The 21982-nt window shown below is 41.1% G+C and overlaps 1 protein-coding gene across 3 annotated transcripts in view; it reads right to left on the reverse strand.

Moving 5' to 3' along the window:
- Positions 1-21982, reverse strand: part of GADL1 (glutamate decarboxylase like 1) — a 490491-nt gene that overhangs the window by 117035 nt on the left and 351474 nt on the right. For all 3 annotated transcript variants that reach the window (XM_073810938.1, XM_019946661.3, XM_073810939.1), the window contains 7 exons: positions 20806-20912; positions 20006-20121; positions 14135-14214; positions 13959-14013; positions 9100-9216; positions 3409-3473; positions 3054-3135 (listed from right to left, as the gene is read on the reverse strand). In XM_073810938.1, coding sequence (XP_073667039.1) covers positions 3054-3135; positions 3409-3473; positions 9100-9216; positions 13959-14013; positions 14135-14214; positions 20006-20121; positions 20806-20912 — 622 coding nt within the window. The remainder of the gene's footprint in view (positions 1-3053; positions 3136-3408; positions 3474-9099; positions 9217-13958; positions 14014-14134; positions 14215-20005; positions 20122-20805; positions 20913-21982) is intronic.

Genomic DNA, 21982 nt, shown 5'->3' on the forward strand with positions numbered 1-21982 from the left:
AATCTCCATCTCCCTACACAGGACCATTCACTCAGTTGCTGTATCACTACTCAGGGAGTCAACCATGATACCTGCTTCCTCCTCATGTCCCATGTATAACTGGGAATTCAGCCTGGTCTAGTTGATAGCTAAAATATATCTTGAATTTTATCACACTTTTTCCATACCCTACCATTATCTTGTTTGGATACTGCAAGTCTTTTCTCATCCTGTACCCATTTTGTCCCCCTTTCAATTCATTGTCTTCAATGAAAATCTTTTCTGATTATTCCTTGCTTTTAAAATTCTTCCATTGTTCTGAACATCGAATCATTAAAATGGTTTCTAAGACCCTGCATGATCCATCCACTGCTTAATCTTTTAGTCTCATCTCATACTGGTCTTAGCATTACTCTCTGTACTTCAGCAACTATGAACCTCTTTCAGTTCCTAAAATTTAAAAAAGGACCCTCCTTTCTTAAAGACTTTGCACATGCTGCCCCTTCCATCTGGAACTTCTCAGGTGTCCCTGCTTTGTAGTCTGAGTAACACACTGTTCTCTGTCTCAGATAAGAGTGCATTTGGCTTCAAGTAACAGATTACCCAGTAGAAGTAGTTTTAGCAATAAAGACACTTATCATACATATCACAAAAATCTGGAAGTGGGCACTTCCATACTAAGTGCAATATTTCAAAACTCTTATCCAAGACTATGCTCTGCCATTCTGTGAATGTTCACTTTTTAATTTAGGGTCATTGCCTTATGGCTACAAAGTGGCTGTCAGAGCTCCCTATATCATGGTCTGACACAACAATGGTAGTTGTGTCTGCATTCATGGTAGAAAAGGGAGCAGAAAGCTCTCCTCTTGGGTATAGCACCTCTACCAGAAACTAAAACCTTTGTTTCACATTTCTCCCTCATCATAGTGGCCATATTTGTGTCATATAGTGACTCTTAGCTGCAAGGGGGGGGCTCGTTAGATGAGCATCAGGAAAGAGAAGGAAGTAAGTCAGGACGGCTGGTGAATATATAATCAACAGTGTTCAACACGGTCTTCAGAGCACTTACCAAAATAGTAATCAAATAATTCAATATGCACACTTTGTTCACTGTCTCCTCCGTGAGATTATAAGCTCTTTGACTACGGGGAACGTGTCTGTTTCTAAGCCCAGCATCAGTACTGCGCCCAGCCTATGTAGGAGTCAGTTGGCAGTGGTAGAATGAATAAAAGTACGAAAGAAAACAACAGAGGCAGAAAATAGGTACAAAAGGGACAGAAAACTGCCTACACAGAACTTAAGCCGATGATCATATCTCATACCTCACGGTTCAATTCTGCATTCCAGGTAAAGTGAAAACAGTCTTTCGTAAAAAAAAGGCCCACAACAGTGAGAGGCCCACGTAACCAAAAAAAAAAAAAGGCAACTTTTGAAAGTGCTCCATTCTTTGCACCATGAATGCAATTTTCCTAATCTGTTAATTCCTGCCATGTGAGTAGACATGGGTGCTATAGTTTGCATTGAGATTCAGGAAAGAATTCTTCAAAAAAATTATTTTAACCACTGTTATATAGCGTTAGATGATCCAGAAAATTTTAAATTGCCTCAAGGACATGAATGTAAATCAATTCTTAGCTAAATCACTCCAAATATCATTCAACAAGAAAAATTTATAAAAGCTAGAAAGTTATTTAAAAGAATAGTCATAAAATTTGGGGTCTAAATTTTCCACTCCTGAGAGCATCACACTAACAGATAAAGATGTCATTCAGATTATCCGATTAGGGAGAAAGCAGATGTAAAATGTCTGGCACATAAAGGATGCTTGGCATGTTTTTGTTCTTATATCTAGACCACAGGAAAAGCTGGGTTTACTCCTAACTCTTTCATGTCCTATATATGTAACTGTGGGCAAGTTGAATATGTTCTTTGATTCATAAATGATATAGTAATCTTTAACCACCTTTCAGTCATAACATGCTGTCACTCTACTATTGAAAAACTTAGATGAATAGAAGTTAAATGGCATTGAATGCAGTCCATAGTAGCCTACCTAATAAAACATGAAGGAATAGATTCCTATTTCCAAGAGTCTCTCTATCTACAGATGCAGAATCTGTTCATAGTTTCTGACGGACATCCTGTTTGGTCATCTCAAAACACAAAGGGCATCAACATGTAAATATCACAAAATTTTTTTAAAGAAAGTTGTAACCATCCACACATACGAGACTAGATTTCAGGTTTTAAATATGGTTGTCATTTGAAATAAAATTCCTTAAAAAGAGAAAATGACTCTAGCATTGGCAAAGGGAGTCCCCTAAGAAAAAAATGTAAACAGATGGCTGAGAAAGATCACCCACATGCTGCACACAGATCTTGAGGAGGCATTTCTAAGAATGAAGTGGCACTTCCCAGCCTGGGCCACGTCCCACAAGGATCCTTATTTAACCCAGAGAAAGCATAGGGTTTCTACCTCTAACCAAGAGGAACTGCAGCCTGCTTGCCTCACAGCAGTCCAGACTAGTTTCCAGCTCTCCCCAGTGTTCCAACAGAAGCTAAGTACCAACCACTTGAGAGAGGCAATCCCCTAATAAATCAGGGTTTGATGATCAGCCCTGAACCAACATCTTCCCATATAAAGGGGCTGTTAAGCCCCAGCTAAGCATATTAAGCATTCAATTTAATGTATGACACACATCTGCTCTCCTTTCTCAGGGAGGAGAAGTTTCAAGATAACTTAAATCCCGGACTTAATCAAGGGGAAAAAATATCTTGGCAATGTTTAAAACTGAGTTTAAAAATATAATCCAAATGAGGGCAAGAGAGACCATTTTGCTGTAAGTAGTGAGATTATATAATACCTAAATCAAATACACAACATTACCTGAGCAGAAGCACTTGTTTCTTTTACCTGGGTCTATTCAACTTTCCTTTCGATTCCATCAACATTTACCAAAGACCGTCATCTACCTCTGGCCCAAGGTATAAAATACAAGCAAAAATGGGTCCTCTGAAAATATGGTAATCTGCCCCCCTCCATGCCTGATGAAGGCCATAAGAGGAAAACTCACAGATTTGTCTTTTACAAGGAAAGCACAGCACTGAATCCCAGCCATCAGCATCTTGTGTGGATTCCATGCCACAGAATCAGCCCTGTTATGTTAAACAAAGAAAAAAACAGGGTAGGGAGGGGAGACTCAATTAGTTTCTACTGGTGGGAAGAATGCTGGTACATTCAGTATTCACGTCCAAGTTAGTGCTCCAAAGGATTCCTTGTGTGAGCGGTTTAAGGAGTTTGGGATTTTTTTAAACCAAAACAATTCCTTAGTTTTTTGCCTGTTTTCAAAATGTCACTTAATTGGGCAAAGGCCAAAGAGAGTCCCTAGCCTAAATAAAAGGCACTGTGACTGGGGAAACTACATTTACCTGTGGATGCCGTGCAGAAGCTTGCGGTGCTTCCTTGACATCAAGGCTGAGCCACCCCAGGAAGCCTGTTGAGATATTTATATAACCAAAATGATGTTATTTCAATGGTACTTGTTTACCAGCCAGTTGTTATTTGATGCTTTAAGTCGATGTTAACCAACGTGGACTCTAGGAAATTTTGATCACTGGCTCTACCCAGGCGATCAGAACCTCATCACAATAGATGGTCCCCCACTGACGCTTAGGAGTTAAATTCTCACACTATAAGGAAATTGGTGTAGTACTCATTGAGTTGCCTGTGGACAAAGAGAAGTGTAAAAGACACAGTCCATATCCTCTCAAATCTTAGAATCTAAAATAGACAATAGCCCTTCAGTGTTGACATTCTACCATACACGATGTACAAGTGCTGATCATGAGACATGGCTTCAGGAAAGGAAATCCCAGAGTCAATAAGTCTGGAGGAGAGGGAGGAAGAATCAATGTGAGAAATAAGAAAGTCAGTTTGGTACTTGAAATCGAGCAGACTTGTTGTGAGGGAATATGAGGGGACCAGCATGGGAGATGTTGAAAGCTCTCCATGGTTATTTAAACTGCACAACATTGTACTGAGAGCAGAGTTATCATCATGTCAATTTTTTAATAGAAAAACTAAGGTTTGGAGGTTATAAAATTTCCAAGGTCTCATAGGTAATAAAAATCAGGTCTGAGAGACAAAAGTCCATTCTTTTTTTACACTAACATCGTATCTTAGGGAAGGTGACCAATTGGCCTGATGGTAGAACTCAGCATGGAGAATTGAGGTAGGAGGGGAGTTGCCTAGCAGAATTTTAAAAGGCAACCCCAATGAACATGTACCCCAACGTTCATTGCAGAGCTATTTACAACAGCCAAGACATGGAAGAAACCTAAATATCCATCAACAGATGAATGGATAAAGAAGATGTGGTTCATATATATTGGGTTGGCCAAAAAGTTTGAACTTTTTGGCCAACACACTACAATGGAATATTACTCAGCCATAAAAAAGAATGAAATAATGCCATTTGCAGCAACATGGATGGACCTAGAGATGATTATACTAAGTGAAGTAAGTCAGACAAAGACAAATATCATATGATACCACTTAATATGTGGAATTGGAAAAAAAATGATACAAATGAACTTACATAACAAAACAGAAATAGACTCACAGATATAGAAGACAAACTTATGGTCACCAAAGGGGAAAGGAGGGGAAGGCTAAATTAGGATGTTGAGATTAGCAGATACACACTACTATATATAAAACAAGTAAGCGACAAGGACCTACTGTATAGCACAGGAAACTATACTCAATATTTTGTAATAACTTATAATGGGAAAGAATCTGAAAAGAATATATATATATAATATGTATGTATAACTGAATCACTTTGCTGTACACCTGAAACTAACACAACATTGTAAATCAACTATATTGCAATTTTAAAAAAAGATCTTTCTAAAAACTTTATGCCCCAAACTTTGACCTTGAGCATTCTAATATGACTATAGTGAGTATAATAATTTAATTCAAGAAATATTTATTACATATCTAAATAGACTGACACTGAGATAAGTGCTAGAAATACAACAGTAAATAAAACACTGAAATAATAACTCCAAAAGAAAGGTAAGGAAGAGCCCAATATCATGCAGAAAGAAATGGCAAGATTGTGTGCACCATGGATGTGAAGAAGGAAGTAAGTTAGAGGTCTCCACGATCCTCAGAGTATTAAAAAGCTGAGCCCAATGGTGGACAGTAAAGAGTGGCCTTAAGAACAGCTCTCTCATTCAGGGCTGTGCCCAGGGGCCAGTGAGCGAGTCACCCAGGGTGCACCCTTCAGCTCACTCGCAGAGTTGGACTCTTGCATGGCCCTGGGCGTGAATACCTCCTTAAATTTTCAAATACCAAACTGCCTTTCTTATTTCTCACATTGATTCTTCCTCCCTCCCCTCCAGACTTACTGACAATGGGATTTCTTTTCCTTTCCTTATTCTCAGCTCTCCTCTCCTTTGCTCATAACACCTACCTGTCCAATGAACCCTAGGAACCTCACTTGCCTCACCTTAGTCCCAGCCCTGTTTCCAGGGACTAGACTCTCCAGTGACCCCATAGGGTTCCCAAAGGTTTGTGGGCCAAAGGTGGTGTGCAGGCGAGTTCCGAAGATGCCCAGATAAAGGACTGATGATCAGGATTGTCAGTCAACTCCCCTTGCTGCTGCCCTCTCTGTCCCACCAGAGTTCATGATGGACCATGTGTGACCAAAGCTGAGCTATGGAGGCAGCTGCCCTCAGCCTCTGGGAAAACGTGATCTGAACCTGCTAACTGAGGCTCCCCAGACCTGGGGTTTGAGAACTTGACCCTCAGGAACATGAAGATGACTTACATATTAGGTTCTTTTACTTCTCTTATATCCCTAAACTCCAAGTTGCCTGCTTTTCTCAATCTTTTTAACCTCCAACCGCATTAAGAACCTACCAGGGGCAACTAGGGGAAGGATTAATCAGTAAAGCTCAGCCACGCCCATTCACTCTCACCCTTTCCACCTGCCCACTCACACACCTGCCCTCACTGGTGCCTCCTGCACTGGCCTCTGCCTCTTCTTCCTCCTCAAAAAGTAGACAACATTCTGCCAATCTTAGTGAGCTGGATTGAAGTTTTAAAATCACATGAACTCTTTCAAGGCATTAGTTTACTGGTTTACAGGGTGGTAGGCAGAGTTAGAAGCAGCTCATCCACAAATGTATTCCACAAAAGAGCTGAAAGGGGAAAGACGACGTGCCTGATGCCAGTGCCCCACTTGTATTGGCTTCGCTCCATAACCCCCTCACTCCAGAGCTCGCAACAACATCGAACCAACGGATGTCATTATTGAGCTATGAGCCAGACACCATGAGTACCATTTTACTACGTTTTTCTCTTCAAGTAATTAGTTAATAATTTAATTGTAGAGCCAATCTTGAATGGGAAGTGGAGGCAGGGTGGAATGTAGAGATGGCAGCCCCTAAAGCCCATGATTTTAAATACAGTGTTTGTCACCTCCCCCGGGACTTGGGATGGAGTGTGGGTGAGACACCGTAGGAAGGGTTGCTGGGAGGGTGAGGTTTTGCAGTGGTCGCAGCCTCTGCTTCAGAGAAGAGCTGGACCAGCCCTGAAATCCTGGTCTCAGGCAGAGGCTGGGATAACATTGACTCTCGCAGATACAGAATAATCCTGGAGGCAAAATATTCTAACACAGCTGAAATTTTTCTTATTCTGTTGTTCAAAAATACATTGTAATTAACCAAATTTCAGACACTATCGGAGGTAAGAGTACCATTTTTTTGTGGATTGCTAAGAAAGAAAAAAAAATGACATCAACATACCAATTAGGTATATTAAAAATGTAAACAAAATATGTGTATCTTAGAAATAATAAGATATGGTATATATGCCGGGCAACCTGGTTTTATGGAAAACGCAGAAGACCAAGCAATTCTAATTACATTTTTAAAAAGAAATCAAGTAAATGCCAGTTTTTAATATTTTAAAGGATCTTTAAAATACCCTTTAGAAAATTTCAGGACTTTCCTGGTGGCACAGTGGTTAAGAATCCGCCTGCCAATGTAGGGGAGACGGGTTCGAGCCCTGGTCCGGGAAGATCCCACATGCCGTGGAGCAACTAAGCCCATGCGCCACAACTACTGAGCCTGCGTGCCACAACTACTGAAGCCCATGCGTCTAGGGCCCGTGCTCCGTGGCAAGAGAAGCCACTGCAATGAGAAGCCTGCACACCACAAGGAAGAGTAGCCCCCGCCCACTGCAACTAGAGAAAGCCAGTGTGCAGCAATGAAGACCCAATGCAGCCAAAAAAATTCGAACAGGCCAAAGTAATCACTGTAATTTTACTAATTTTTACCTGTAAAATTAATAAACTACCCTTGGTATATGAAGTTTCTTCAAGAGAAGTTATATGCTCCTGCATAAAATTTTATCAACAGAATGATGTCTGCAATATTAGAGGATGAGTGAGTACTGTCTCAATGTTAGAGCTAATTTCTTTAATAAGTCATATAAACAGTTGTCAAATGTAATCTAATACTACAGACATTCAACTTGAAGCTTATTATATGCAAATAGAACAGTTTGCGTGGCTTAAATATTCCCTTATAAAAGTGTTTTCTTCAAAAATTCAGCCTTTGATTTTTAGAAAATCTAGAGAGGTTTTCATTCACATCTTACAAATCACAATTCTTTCTAAGCCCCATAAATCTCTTAATATCATTCCCAATTTGGAAACTGCTGTAGTTACTCTGTTTTACATAAACCATATAATCTATATTTGATGTTTCTTTTATGAGAGTAGAATTTTTAAGTATAACTGCTCATATATTTGATTTTGCCCCTATCTCCACAGTCACAAAAGTACTCACTTCATATTATCTTTCAGGACATACTGTATTATTATGCTTCTAAGTCTATAAAAATCAATAAGATATAAGTTGAAATGTGAACAGATACAGATACTATAATCCCACTTAAAGAAGTCACAAATAATCTACCTGATGTATTGCCATTGGCTTAAAAATCAAGCCTATAACTCTAGTGAGCTTTATATTACTACTTCTGCTTTTACCAAATATTAGCATACATTTAATGAAAGCTTTGAGTTGCTGAAAAAATTCTTTCGATATTATATCATAGAAACTTTACCTTGAAAGCATAAAGTCATCCAAACTATAAAATTATGTGCAGGCATATCCCCCAAAGAAATGCTCAGTTACTAATGTTCAGTGAGTCAAAAAAATTGTCCTTTCTTTTTCTGATAAGGAGGACACAAAACCACTCACTTACTGGAGGAAAGTTCCTCTCAACTGCAGGTTCAACAGTTCCTTCTACTGGGTTGAATCAAACTAATTAACTGCTGTTTTCACACACACACAAAGAAAACCAAAATGCTCAACAAGCATTCATAACTGGCTGAATTCAACTTTTTAACCTTAAATAAGTAGAATTGTTAAGAGTTACTTTTAATTTAGGACAACAATTTTTATGAACAACCCTAGGACCTACAAAACTAATTAGAAAAAAAAAAGGCCAACCCTTTAAGTTAGAAAATTGTGAAGAATATAAGTTATCTCAATCCCTCTCCAATAGTTATCTATGATAGATCCAGATAAAACCTGTTTTAATTATGGCATGCAATGAAGTCATGCAGCCTTTTGCATTTTCCAGCTGACTGGAAGCACAGAATGTTAGAGCTAGAAGATCCTTTATTGACCACATCAGTCATTTCCCTCTTTACAGATGAAACCAAAACCCAAACAGCTGGGGTCATAATGAAGAGGAGGCAGATTCGAATCCAAAACCAGCCTCTCGACTGCACAGTAGGAAATGTGTCCCCCACACAGTGTTGCCTCAGTGACAGTAGATCCAAGGGACCAAAGAAATGATTCAGGACAGAAGAGGAAATCTGGAAAACTAAGACAAAATGCGCATCAATGCAGGATCTTCTTCTTTATTACCTAACAGGAAACAACACATTTATTTCCCCTAATTAGAAATATACATTTAAATACAACTAGCTGGAGACCTCACATTTAGTTACTGGGAATATGAAAAACTTCCCACCAAAGCTGCAAAAAGGCTAGAAAGTTTAACAGATATGCACACCCAGATGAACTTACATCCACGTGGAGCCAGAGGCCATGCCTCTCGCAGACGTCCGCTATCTCATCCAGAGGATCGAAGGCCCCCAGTACCGTGGTACCAGATGTGGCACAGACAAGGAATGGAGCTGCACCCTGTGAGAAGGACCCACACGTGAGAATTATAAGAATCATCATCGTCACCATTAAATCTGTGCTGCAGTAGGTTGGTAAACACAAGGGTTATACACCCAGACATTTATTTGGTTTCTTTGGAGATAAACATTCATTGAGTGAGTGTTGTTTACACTTCTCCATCACATGGCCTCTAGTCACTATAAATAGGCTAAAGAAACAGAAAATGCCATGACAATAGTATCCTTTGTCCCAACTCCACATGCATCCTTATTCTCTTTACTCTCATTTTCTTTATTAGTCTTTTCTGTTCTCTAGCTTTTCTGGATAGAAGTGAATAAACTCAACCTCCACAGCAAACTGGCATCCTGTGTGACTCCTAACTCCTTCCCAGGGAGACTCATCGGGGCCTCCCTAACACCTCCAAAATAAGAAGGAACAGGACTGGAAGACAAACAGCCAGCTCCAGGAGCAGACCATGCAGCCTGTCTGCTTGTCACCTGGTAAAGTAAGAGCAGCTACAAGGCAAGGGATGTAATCAGGTATAAATTTGGCATCAGAGGGGATATGGTAACCTCATTGGGATACACTCCCCCAAACGGGTGCTGCCACAGAGAAAGTCATTAGAATGTGCTGGAAAAGAGAACCTGCGTCTTTCTGCCGTAATTTTCCCTCCTCATCCAGTCCATGGCTGCGTCTTGCGGAGAGAGCAGGTACCCGTGAGAAATGGGAGGAAAGGGAGAATGTGGGAACAAGTGCAGAGATGAATGGTAATTCCAGCCGAGCGAGCCAGGCACCCTGGTCCCATGAGGGATTTTGTGGCAGCCATGTAGAAGACAGTACACGAGGTTGTTTCCAGATAGATCCATCCCAACATGTTGGCAGAGGTGTGTTGCTCTCTTTGGAAGTGCCATGAGGGGAAAATTTGCAGACAAAGGTGGTGATCAGGAGAGCAAGTAGAATCCTGATTCTAGAGCACAAGAAGTCAGTGACAAGAATACTTACTTGCAGAGAAAGAGTCAAAGTCATTTTAGGATGGAGTCATTTTTCCCTCAGTTTTATCGTGAAATACACTTGTTCTTGTAAAATAATTTAATGTCAGGGGTGTTCAGCTTGAACCAGATTCATTCCAATTTAGCTGACCTTTGACAGAAAGAAGTTATTTCTCGATGGAAAGCGGGGCAGAGCAAGGACGCTTGGTCCACATCTCTAGGCTGAGATGCACAGGAATCAAAGTGATGGTACACAATGGAAACATCTGCCACGTGGGGAGACAGCTGTGACACATGGACTACAGTCCACCATGCCTCCTAGAGCACGGCCAGTAGGTGACAGAGCCCCTGGGACCACAGGCTTTGGGACTTCTTCCCTGTAATCAACTACCAACAGATTATGTCTTTATCATGCCCATGACCTAAATGAAATGTGACCAGATTTACATCCATCAGTAAAAGCAATAGAAAAAGTAATTTACTAAAACCACTGAAGGTGTCTTTAATGGTTGAGCTTTCCTTATAAAGTCTATGACATCCTGACAATTGTGAGACAATATCTATGCTAGCTATTACAGACCATTAATGAGTTTTCCTCACCTGTTTAATCTAGCTACAAATATAAGTCCCAGAAATTCAACTTTCATAATCTGGATTTAACCTTCCAGGTTTTTTTTCCCTTTCTCATATCTCACACTGTTAATGAGAAAAGTCAGTGGAAACAGTATTGACTGTGTGTTGCCAATGAGTTGTATTCTCTAAGAAAGTTTGTCATTTCAAATACTCATACACAAAAATACTTCCAATTATTCAGTGTTTATACTAGTTTTATCTTTTTATAAGCACTTTAGAACTTCTGATGCTTCTGTGGTTTTTACCATCTTTGTAATGGCATCAAGGTAAAGGTCACTGCTCAACAGATTTTTAATGGATCGTGGTTGGCCAGGGAATTGAACCCCAGCAGCAAAAAAAAAAAGTTGATAACTATTTCCTACCTCTGTAACAATATGAGTTAAAAACTTGAAACAAACAACAACAAAAAGTAGGTCTGAAGCTACTGAGAAAAAGAAACTAGTCATCAGGTATTAAAATGTCAGAATGGATGCAAGATTTGTCCTTAGTGAATCCAAGCTCAAGTTTTAACTGACTTGAGAGAAAACTGAGGAGGCATGCCAACACTAACCCTGTTGCCCTACTTTCAAATGTGCCTAAAGCAATTTTTACTTTTTAAAAACTTCCCTTTCAAGTTCTCAACTTCAGGATATGTCACTTTCATGGACTTTCATTGTCAAAACAAACAGAAATTTGAACAATGAAAATAATAATGACTGCCGTGGAGTAAAATCCATCCAATATGTTAGAAGATGAGTTCTTCATGATACTTTAAAAAGAAAAAAAGGTTTGGCTAGCTTGCAGGATGCCTGGCAACTTACTCACTATTCTGAAAATTGGTAAATAAGGGAAAAGAATAAAATATTGGTTCTGTCTTGCTTGTCCAAACTGTTTCCTTAGGGAAACCAAATACGGATGAAGAAACAAAAATGTTTAGGGCAGTAGGCCTGCCACTAAATGAAGAAGGAATGAGAGAATGAATTAGAACATCACTAATGAAATAACGGGTCTAGACAATGATGACAAATGGCAGCAAAATCCATGAGGTGAGAGGCTGATGCAGAGTTCTGTGACAGATGGACCGATAACAAAAGGAGGTCCAAGACATCTCCTGATTGCAAGGCAAAATGCCACACATGAAGTCGTCCTGGTAAAAATTCCAACCTGAATCTTCCCAAGTCTCAGTATCTAACAGCCAAATTACAGGAAATATAGAAAACAGATGGGGAGGTACAGGGGAGGGGAGCGCTTAGAGTCTCAAATTCTTGATGGAATCAACAAAATCCATAATGTGAAAACTCTACAGGGCAAAGGACTTGGTTTCTCCAACAGATCAGTTGCAGGGGAAAAAAGGAGGGGAGACTGTAGGTTAGAAAAGATTTATGTGATAAATCAACCAAATGCCACACATGGACTTTGTATGACTCCTTATTCAGACCACCAGCTATTTTTTTAAAAAGGCAATGGAAGAAAGTTTAATCAGAGTGAATACTGGATAATATTAAGAACTTATTCTTGCTTATAATTGCGTTATGGGCTTTTTTGAAAGAGAGAGTGCATATCTTTTACAGATATACTGAACTATTTATAGATCAAATGACATAATGTGTAGGATACACTTCAAACTGATCTAGAGGTACTGGGAGGGGATGTGGGCATAAGCTAATGATTGTGAAAGTTGCATGACTGGTATATGGAATCTCATTATATTAGTTTTACATATATTTACAATTTTCCATAATGAAAAGTTTAAAATTGAAAGAAAGAAAGAAAGAAAGAAAGAAAGGAGGGAGGGAGGGAGGAAGGAAGGAAAGAGAAAGAGAGGAAGGGAAGGAAGGAAGGAGGAAGGGGTGTTGGTGGGTGTTCCCCACCAACAAGCATTAATAACATAAAGTTCTTTTTGACAGGAACTTCTATAGAAAAAGATAAAACTAGATTTTAAAAAATAGATAAAACTAGAAGGTGATATCTGTAGTTCACAGCAGAATAAACAGGTTGCAATATAGAATTTTACCCAAGAGATAAAGAAATCTGATAACCTGTACCACCAGACAACTATCAAATCCACTTGTCAATGAAATGTTTTAAAAAATATCGTGCTAAGGACACACACCAGAAGGCAATACATGTGCAATAAAGGCAGAACTTTTAAGTACAGAATTTCACACCAAATACAGTGATCTAGCATGCTCCAGACAAGTTGAATTTCATGAAAAATTTTTAAAAATATGAAGAGTGAAAGAAAAGAAATATAATACTAAATCTTAAAAAATAAAAATTAAAGAACCCATCTTTCCTAAAGTGTGAAGCCCTCTGAGGAGAGGTAAACTTATATCCCAGCTCAAAAGCTGGGCTTTTAATTTTCCAGCAGTCACACCCCACGTTGTTGCGGTCTATTGGAAAGTGGCGGGAGAACGGTCTGAAGCTCCACTGGCATGGGGGCTGCGGGAAGATGGGAGGGAAGCAGTGAAGTGGCTGCACCTAATCCAGTAGGCTTTTGGTCCAAGAAGCAAGATGGCTGGCCCCAAGACAATGCCACACCCAAAAAGCAGATGCCAGGCTTAGCTGCAGTACAGCAGGTGACCAGGGCCATGCCTTGTCTTCCCCAGCAATGGAGGTGCAAGCTTTAATACATCCTGGCAGCTAAGGAAGAGAGGATAGTCTGCCAGAGCTGAAATACTAGACCCACACCCAACAGGGGGTGATGGTTATGGATGGGCTTTGGGTGGAAGCAACCCAGGAGGACAGTTTGATCAAGAAATCAGAAATCATCCTGAATGCAGCCCAGAGACAACTGGTGTAGCCTGTAGCATCCTCAGAGTCAAGAGCTACGTAGGAGTGTGGATGCTGGGACCCTGCTAGAGAGGCTGGGCTCATCTTTTGAGGCTAATTCTAGGCAAGAATCCGGAATCCAGTGATGTCAGTGTTTTAATAAGCTCCAGCCATCTGGGAATGAGAACATCTGAGAAACTCCGCAGAACGTGTAGAGCAAGCACCCGGAAATAGCACATCTGTAAATGAGCTTCCTCCTTTAATTCTAAGGGGCCCTCTTCTCTCTCCCACACATACAGACGTGGGCCTGGCTGCTGGCCCTGCATGCTCCCCCAATGCCCAGACACACAAACGTTTTCTCTCCCTCCCTCTCCTTCCCCCTCTCACCTCTTTCTTGGCTTGCCACACTTGCCTCTCCAGCTCCTCAGGTATCATCTTACCTCTAAGAGACACAGGTTTGAGACATTGTTATGTTCAGCTGTGAACAGACCTTGGTACTGCTTTTTAAATAGTTATCGGTTTCCCCCTCCACCCACCTGGCTTCTGGATCCTGTCCCCATTACCTTCCATCTGTTTCCACAAAGCAAACATTCTCAGTACCAATCCCAAGAAAGGAGGCCGCCTTCTTCATAGAGTAATGACACTACATTCAAAAAGGCAAGGGGGAGAGAGAGACACAAATACATAGCATGAAAAAAGCACTGTTTATTTATCTAAATGTGTGTACATTATACGGCTAAGCCCAATCTTTGGAATTGTATTGCCATAAAAAAAAAAGAAAGTCATTTAACTGAGCTCTTTAGTATAGTGGTTGAAAACACTGATTTTGGTTGGGGTCAGAGAAACCAGGATTTAATCCAAGTTTTCCCAGTTACAGCTATAGACCCTTGAGCAAAGAACACATACTCTCCAAGCCTCCATTTGCTAATCTATAAAGCGGACCTGTGGATGCCTCCTCCACCTGCTCGTCATGGAGTTAAATGGGTTAATGTATGTAATGAGCTAGCACAGAGCCTGGCATACGGAAAAAACTTGGTCACTGGAGGCTGTTGTTTTACGTAACATTGAAAAAGTTTCTCTTGATGCTACTAATAAAACTCAGTATTAATGGAAACAGAATTTAGTCCACTGCTGACTCAAAAGCCCTCTAAGGAGTGAGCAGGACTGTCTCAAAAATTGTAGTCACAGACCACAGGAGGATCTGTTTTCAAGAGCAAACAATGGGTTATAAATGCTGATCAGACACTTGACCAATCTTGTTTAATAGTGAATATAAGACTGAAATTAGACACACGGGAGTGTGGCTAAATCATAACAACAAAAGTAATAATAATTTATAGACACACTACTGATGCAGCCCTGGCATGAATGAGGCTAAGAGCTGGCTTTGGAATTAGGTCTTGTCTATTTCTTATCGGCAAGTAGTAGTATAGACTTTGGAGTGTTGGGTCTTTTTGCCCTACGTAAATCCTATCAAATAATTAGCATTCAAACATTGGAGATGTCGCTCTTTGTACATTACTGTGGACAGGTGGTCAATTAATTCCTTTTCATGCCAGAAAAAATGAAGGTGCTAAAGGACATTATTGTACCAAAAAACCTTAGTAATTTAATTTGTAGGTATGAATACATTAAAAGAGTAGTCAAGCCTTCACACTTAATTTGATATATTTCCCTCAAATGTGGTAATTTTTTTCCTCTTTTGTCAAGAGAGTTTTATGGGGAGCTCTTTTTGAATTCTGTAAAAATAAATGCAGAAGTAACACCATCAGGAAAAATGAAACCATCCTAAATAATTAATTTCCAAATATCAAACAGGACACATTCAAAATGCCTATAGGATGCATTCATTTCGAGTTGTTACAAGAACATGTGCATAGTGAAGAGTAATAATGTACATGAAAATATAGTTAATTCCCTACTTGCTACATCAGCCCACCATAGCTAAGGTGACATAGCTAATGTGAATTATTTCTCACCAGAGATTGGGGCTCTGGCACCAAACAGCTATTGGTTTCATAATGATAAATAGTAGCCTACCCCCACTGACATCTGCCAATAAGGAAAATCACATTGCTTTGCCCTGAGAAACAGCAAAATACCCCCAACCAATGGATCTGCTGAATAAAAAACCTGTCATCGGAATAAGAATAGCTTCGGTGGAGCTATTTTTGGGTATCTCAGGGCAAAGTAGAGTCCACTGTCAATCTCAAATGGATAGAGACAGCTTTTCACAAGTCTGAAAAACTGAAGCCTAAACATCTGAAAGCATCAGAGGAGGAAAAGAGCCCTGGAAGGGGAAAAAAAAGAGAGAGCAATGCTTCAGACATACTGAGTAGTTTCAAGAGAAGAAAAAACCTAGAAGGCCGGAGTTCAGAAGTAACAGCTGCATTTAGAAACAAGAGGCGCCTACTCCCTTCACTGGCAGAAGAGAAGTTAGTCCTTCTAAGACCCAATCTCCCCCTGAGTTTCACTCGTCCACAGAAGACACACAAATCTCAGTGGGCATTCATTTCTATAAAAGTAAGACGGCCAGTGTCCACAGGAAAGACAGAATTGCACTGAAGTTTTCCTTCCTGGTTCCAGCAAGGATTTCATCTGTGACCTTGGGTTTCTCAGTGAACCGCTGCTTTCCCCTCCTGTGGATTGTGTTCTGGACATTTGAAGTCCTATGATGCTGACTAGTTTGAAGTTCAAATTAGCTTCAGGTGGTGGGGAGAGCGGGGTTATGAATGTTATGCCTTAGGAAATAAAGAAAAGGAATGTACAGGGACTTTTCCAAGAGCACGCAGCTGGTTCAATTCCTAAAGAGGCAGAGTCGGAATCCAGATGGACTACCTTACACCCTGCACAACATCCTGAAAAGCACCTGCTGGCCCGTGAATGCCTGCGATGCCATCCAAACTCAGGGCAGCCTCACCTAGAGAGCAGGGCCGTGATGGAGGGAGTCAGGCACCTCAGGTGCAAAATTTAAGGAGGCGTGACCTTGAAACGTGGACTCTACACGTCTCACTTGCCTCATCCCAGCCTCGATCCTGTTAGTGAGGAACTATGACAACTGATCACTGGCCTGGGAGTGAAAAGGGTTTCTTTTCTCCCTCACTTTTTAGTGGCAGACAATAATCACTACTTCATGCTAATTCCCAAAATGATTTGAATGACAACCCTAAGATTTCTATAAATGTAAGTAATTCATATCTAACTGCTAATCAGGCCACAATCTGTTCCTTTTATTACTTTTCTCCAAAAGTCCCCTTCTCTTTGGTTCCCGCTTGGCCTGGAGAGGCTACCTTAGATATGCTGACAGTCTAGGGGTCTCTGCTGTGATCTTCCTGGTCTTCACCAACAGCTGAATTACCGTGGACACCTGAAGTGTATGCAAAAACCCCTTTAGTGGCGAGTGCACATATTCTGCATTTGATGGTGCAAGGCAGAGATGGAGTAACTTACCCTGGTTCATCTGGGGCTGCAATAAAAACTGGAAAAGTAAGGCCACCTGATAAAACAATCTGGGAAAATAACCAGGGGGCCATGGGCCAACGCCTGAAAAAAAACAAGGGGGCTATAACAAAAAGATTAGCATAGGGTTTAGGATCTTTTAGGAAACGCAGCTTTCTTTAATTCTTTTTTTTTCCACTAAGTAATGAATTGATTTGTTGTAAATAGTGGTACAGAGGTCCCTAAAATATGAATTAAAGTAATGCCAATGCTATGACTTGGGTCTCTTTGGCAGAGCAGGGAAAAGAAGGAGCTACAAAGAAGCGTATGGTGGCTGGGGTAAAATTCATATATTCAAGGCTACAGTGTGTTCAAAGTCATGGAATTTTTCTATGGAGTTCACTTTGTTGTGGACTGAATGTTTGAGTCCCCTCAAAATTCATGTGTGTTTAATCCCTGCCCCCCAATGTGATGGTCTCCAGGGCGAGACTCTGATGGGATGAGTGCCCTTGTAAGAAGAGGAAGGCAGGCCTCACTTTGACCACGAGCCTGGACGGAGGCAAGGCCATGTGAGCACAGAGGTTCACTCGCCAGGAAGCAGCTTCTCTCCAGACACCAGCACCTTGATCATGGACATCCCAGCCTCCAGAACTGTGAGAAATAGACGTCTGTTGTTTAGGCCGCCCACTCTATATTTTGCTAGAGCAGTCTGAGCAAACTAAGACACACATCTAGCTTGGTTTTATGGCTCCATCCTCTGCTGGTCTGTTAGCCAAGGCATATATTTTACCTCTTTTCGCACCTATATCTCCACCGGAGATTTTAAAAAATACTTAGTTCTGGGTTCACAACTTTTCAATTTCTTTTCATTCCCAACTTGCCAGCTACACCTGTTACTGATCTTTCCCAGGCATAATCTTTATTTTAGGCTTCCATAGAAATTCTTCCCTCTTTCTGGAGCAATTATCCCAGAAAAGAACTCTGGTACATTTTAAACCAAATGAAGAACGAAAAAGGCAAAAGTAAAAGCACTGCACTGATAGGAGGGCCCCTATTTAATCAGCTTTCCAAGGCATGGAAATAGCAATTCTAATGCAGAGGGCCTCTGCATTTCTGATACACTAGGGTTCCTCCAACTGAAATACCAAGGATTGGAACCCGAGGGTTGGAACCAAAGTTTCCCAGGGCAGGAAAATTCTACTCCATAATCATTCCAAATAACCAAGCATTTTCCACAGATGTCCACATTCCCAAGCATTCTCCTCTTGCTACAGAATGAACATCTCATGAGGAAGGGCCTGGGGAGCTGAGGTCAGAATCTCAGACTAGATGACTCCTCCCAGCTGCCCCCAACTCAATGCCCACTTCGCCCTTAGCGCTGAACTAACCAGAACTCAGGCAGGGCAGGGGGAACACGCGGGGGTGGTCAGGTTCCTGCACCATTTATACTTTTGCCATAATAAAGTAACTTGCTCTTGAAAGAAAGTAACAGACACAGGAAAGTCCAGCTGGAATTAACAGAGAATTTTCAGAGTTTGCCCACCTCACGTGTTTGACAGGAGACCTAGGATTATTGCAGAAGGTACAGGAGGGGACATGGGGAAGAAGCAGTGGTGGGATGGACCCCCAGAGGCCCCCACTGGAATCACAAAAATAAAAACAAAAAAAGCACCCCTTCTAAGTAAGACTGCATATGAGCTGTGCTCTGCATTATTATTGCTGGGTCATTCTCCTCCTCCTATTACTACTAATAGCTAACGTTTTTGTCTATCTAGCATGTGCCAGATGCTACTTTACATGCTCTAACTCATTCAATCTTTGCAATAACCCACTAATCAATCAGTGCCTACTAAGCTCATGTCGCCACTGGGCTGCTTTAATGGCCCCAGACTGTTCACTGCTCCCTGCATCCAATCCCTTTTCCTGGTGGCTTTGCAGAGTCCCCTTAAGACGTGAAGTCTATTTTCCCATTTCTTGGATCTAGGTTCCTATATACAACTTATTTTACCAAGAAAATGAGGGAGAAATGACAATGTGCCAGTTCTGAGCCCAGGACTCAGGAGGCCCAGTGTGTGTCCATGCTGTTTTTTACCTGCAGCACTGTCATGACAACACACCTGGACTAGCCTGCTGGCGGATGAGAGACAAGTGGAGCATCACTGGGGTCAGTCCAGCCCAGCCACTCCCAGATCAGCCACTCGCCAGCCAAGCCCAGCAAAGAACAGCAGCACTGCCCAGCTATCTCCAAACTCGAGGGCAACAATATCTGGCTATAGTTCTATGCCACTGGGTTTTGGAGTAATTTGTTAGATATTAGAGCTAACTGATACACTCATTTTTATAAATTAGGAAACTGAGGCACAGAGGAATTAGCCAACTTACCCAAGGTCACTCAGATAGTAAGTAGTGGAGACAGGAATTGAATCCAGGCAGCCTAGTTGAAAGCCAATGCGCTCATCCACAATTGGACCTCCTACTTCAGTGGGGAGCACAGTGAGATAGGGGATCATGGCAACATCCAACTGTGCGTGTGTGTGCAAGCGTGCGTGCACGTGATGTTCATTGTTACTGAATATCTCCCTTTCCTCTTGAAGAGCCCTTGTGTTAGCCATTCAAAGCAATCAATTTCACAAGGAAATGGGAGTAGAAGACATACCTGATATCAGTAGCAATCATCTAAGTTCTCAAAAATAAGACACTCAGAGATTCAAAGAAAGAGGTGGCACTTTCAAATTAAGTGTTATCTTTTCTCTAAGAAAATGTTACAGGCTATAAATTTTAAATAAAGGTGATGTACAAAATTGGGTGGCCAGGGCTTACAATATCAAACCGATCAGAATTTCTTTTGGAATGAATACAACGTTGTACGTAGGCACGTGACTCACACATGGATGGGATAAGAGCACATCGGGAGCACCCAAACAAAAAAGCCCTCTTCATGATGTATTCATTCTCAGAAAATCTATATCTCATATCAAATATAATTTGTTTTTTACCTCTGCCGATGTGAAAAAGATTAATCTTGGCAAGCCAGACAGCCCCTTTTCTTTAATATCAGGACAGTACTTGTATCTGGCTAAATTCATGGCATACATATTGGACACTGAACCACCTGCAAAAACAAAAACAGAAATATGTATAGCGTGACGTCCTTGTTCCCCAAGTGCCGGCTACGGTAGGAGGCATGGATGGCTGCCGGTGCACCAGCCTAATGACAAATTACTGTCAAAATCAAGGGAGCACCCCCCCCAATCCCATTACTCTTACACACTTCCTCATCTCCAGTTCCAGAAGTTTTGGTCTATTCTCTCATTCCAGAGCTTTTCTAAACTAAGAGTTTCCATCTCTGGACTTAGGACGAGTACCCAAGTCTCCATAGTTAATAATATTCTTTCTGTCTGTCTCTAATCAATAAAATGACAATACATGCTCCTCCCTGGTTCCAAAGAAGGACTGTAGGAGAAATAAAATATGATTCAGGAAACTTCTCAAGTAAAATTAATTGATAAACTTGAAAAACGTATGATAGCCCTTCCTAACTTCCAGCAACAGATAAATTCGTGTTGGATATAAATCCAAAATTGTAGACATCTCATTTGTTAGCATGTATGTCACTTCTGTAGCATTTATGCAAAATATCGTCACTCTGGAGAAAGGCACAAGCTCGATTCTCCCCAAGTGGCATGATTAATATCCAAGTTTTTGTAATGTGGAAGTCTGTGGGGAGTTGTTCCTCAAATAAGGCATGAATAAAATTGTAGATGCTTTAATGGAGGCAATAACTGATTGTACTTACCTGGGTTAAATATTCCATCCCCTTCTTTCCAGCCAATAAATTCAATCATTTTCTTCAGAACCGCTTCTTCCACTAACAGAAACACTGGGGACACCTCATACGTATAACTAGATAGATATAAAAAACACTTCACTTCTATGACTAGAGTCAAACCATCCCTTTGGAGTCCCAAGAAATGCACACAGAGTTTTATTAAACCAAGTGGCTGCTGAAGTGTGGGTAGAGTCTTTGGAAATGAATCCATCGGAAACAGAGAATACACAGTCTATGACAGCGCTGGTCATGGTTAGATAAATGTCAGTAGCTGGTGGCTTTAAGGATACTAGCTACTTTGCAGTCTTAATTTAGAGCAAACCTTCAATTTCATTGGGAGGATCAAAGCAGTGCACCTGGATTCTTTGTATTAGTCATGAACAGCGGCCGTTTAGCTCTTTGGTTGCTGGTTAAAGAAAAACCATTGTCATGGTAGCCAGGTTTATTAGGTTACTACCATGAATACCCTAGCAGTCAGCTCTAGAACTTGGGATTCCTCCACCACACTCCTGGGTTTGTACAAATGGCAAGAGCACTGTGGACATCTCTTATGATGTGATGATTTTACTACACAGTGCTACCTGGATCCCTGTCATGAAGGTTTGAGGCTCTGGGCTGGAATGCTGTCATTAGAGAGCATTGCTAAGTTAGCCCCTTTAGGAATGTCCTGTGGTGGTTCACACCTGATGACTGGTCCAGTTGGAGGTACAACTGGGCCTGGCCTTGGGGGCCCAGCTCCAGACCACACTGAAGGGCCAGGGTAGCTCCAGAGACGTCTGTGGGGTCAGCTGAGGTGGTCTTAGAGCCTACACAGTGGCTTGACTCCTATCTCTGCCCACTCCTGCTTCCTTCCCCTCCCTTCCCCTCCCTCAAACCCTGTTGACCCCAAGGGTTTCCCTTAATAAACATCCTACTCACTAAGGTCCATCTAGGGCAGCTGCCCAGGAATCCAGCCTGAAACAGTTACCATGTAATTTTATAACGTTTCTTTCTTTCTCCAGATAACTGGAGGGTGACTAATATGTATAATCTCCTTCTTGAACAATTAGGTGATTACCTTAAATTGAATCTGAATAAATATGTACTCTAAATATGTAAGCTAAGCAGACACATTTAAATTCATAGTCACGGAATTTAATGCAAT

This window comes from Tursiops truncatus, chromosome 10 (genome assembly GCF_011762595.2).
Source record: "Tursiops truncatus isolate mTurTru1 chromosome 10, mTurTru1.mat.Y, whole genome shotgun sequence".
Lineage (NCBI taxonomy): Eukaryota > Metazoa > Chordata > Mammalia > Artiodactyla > Delphinidae > Tursiops > Tursiops truncatus.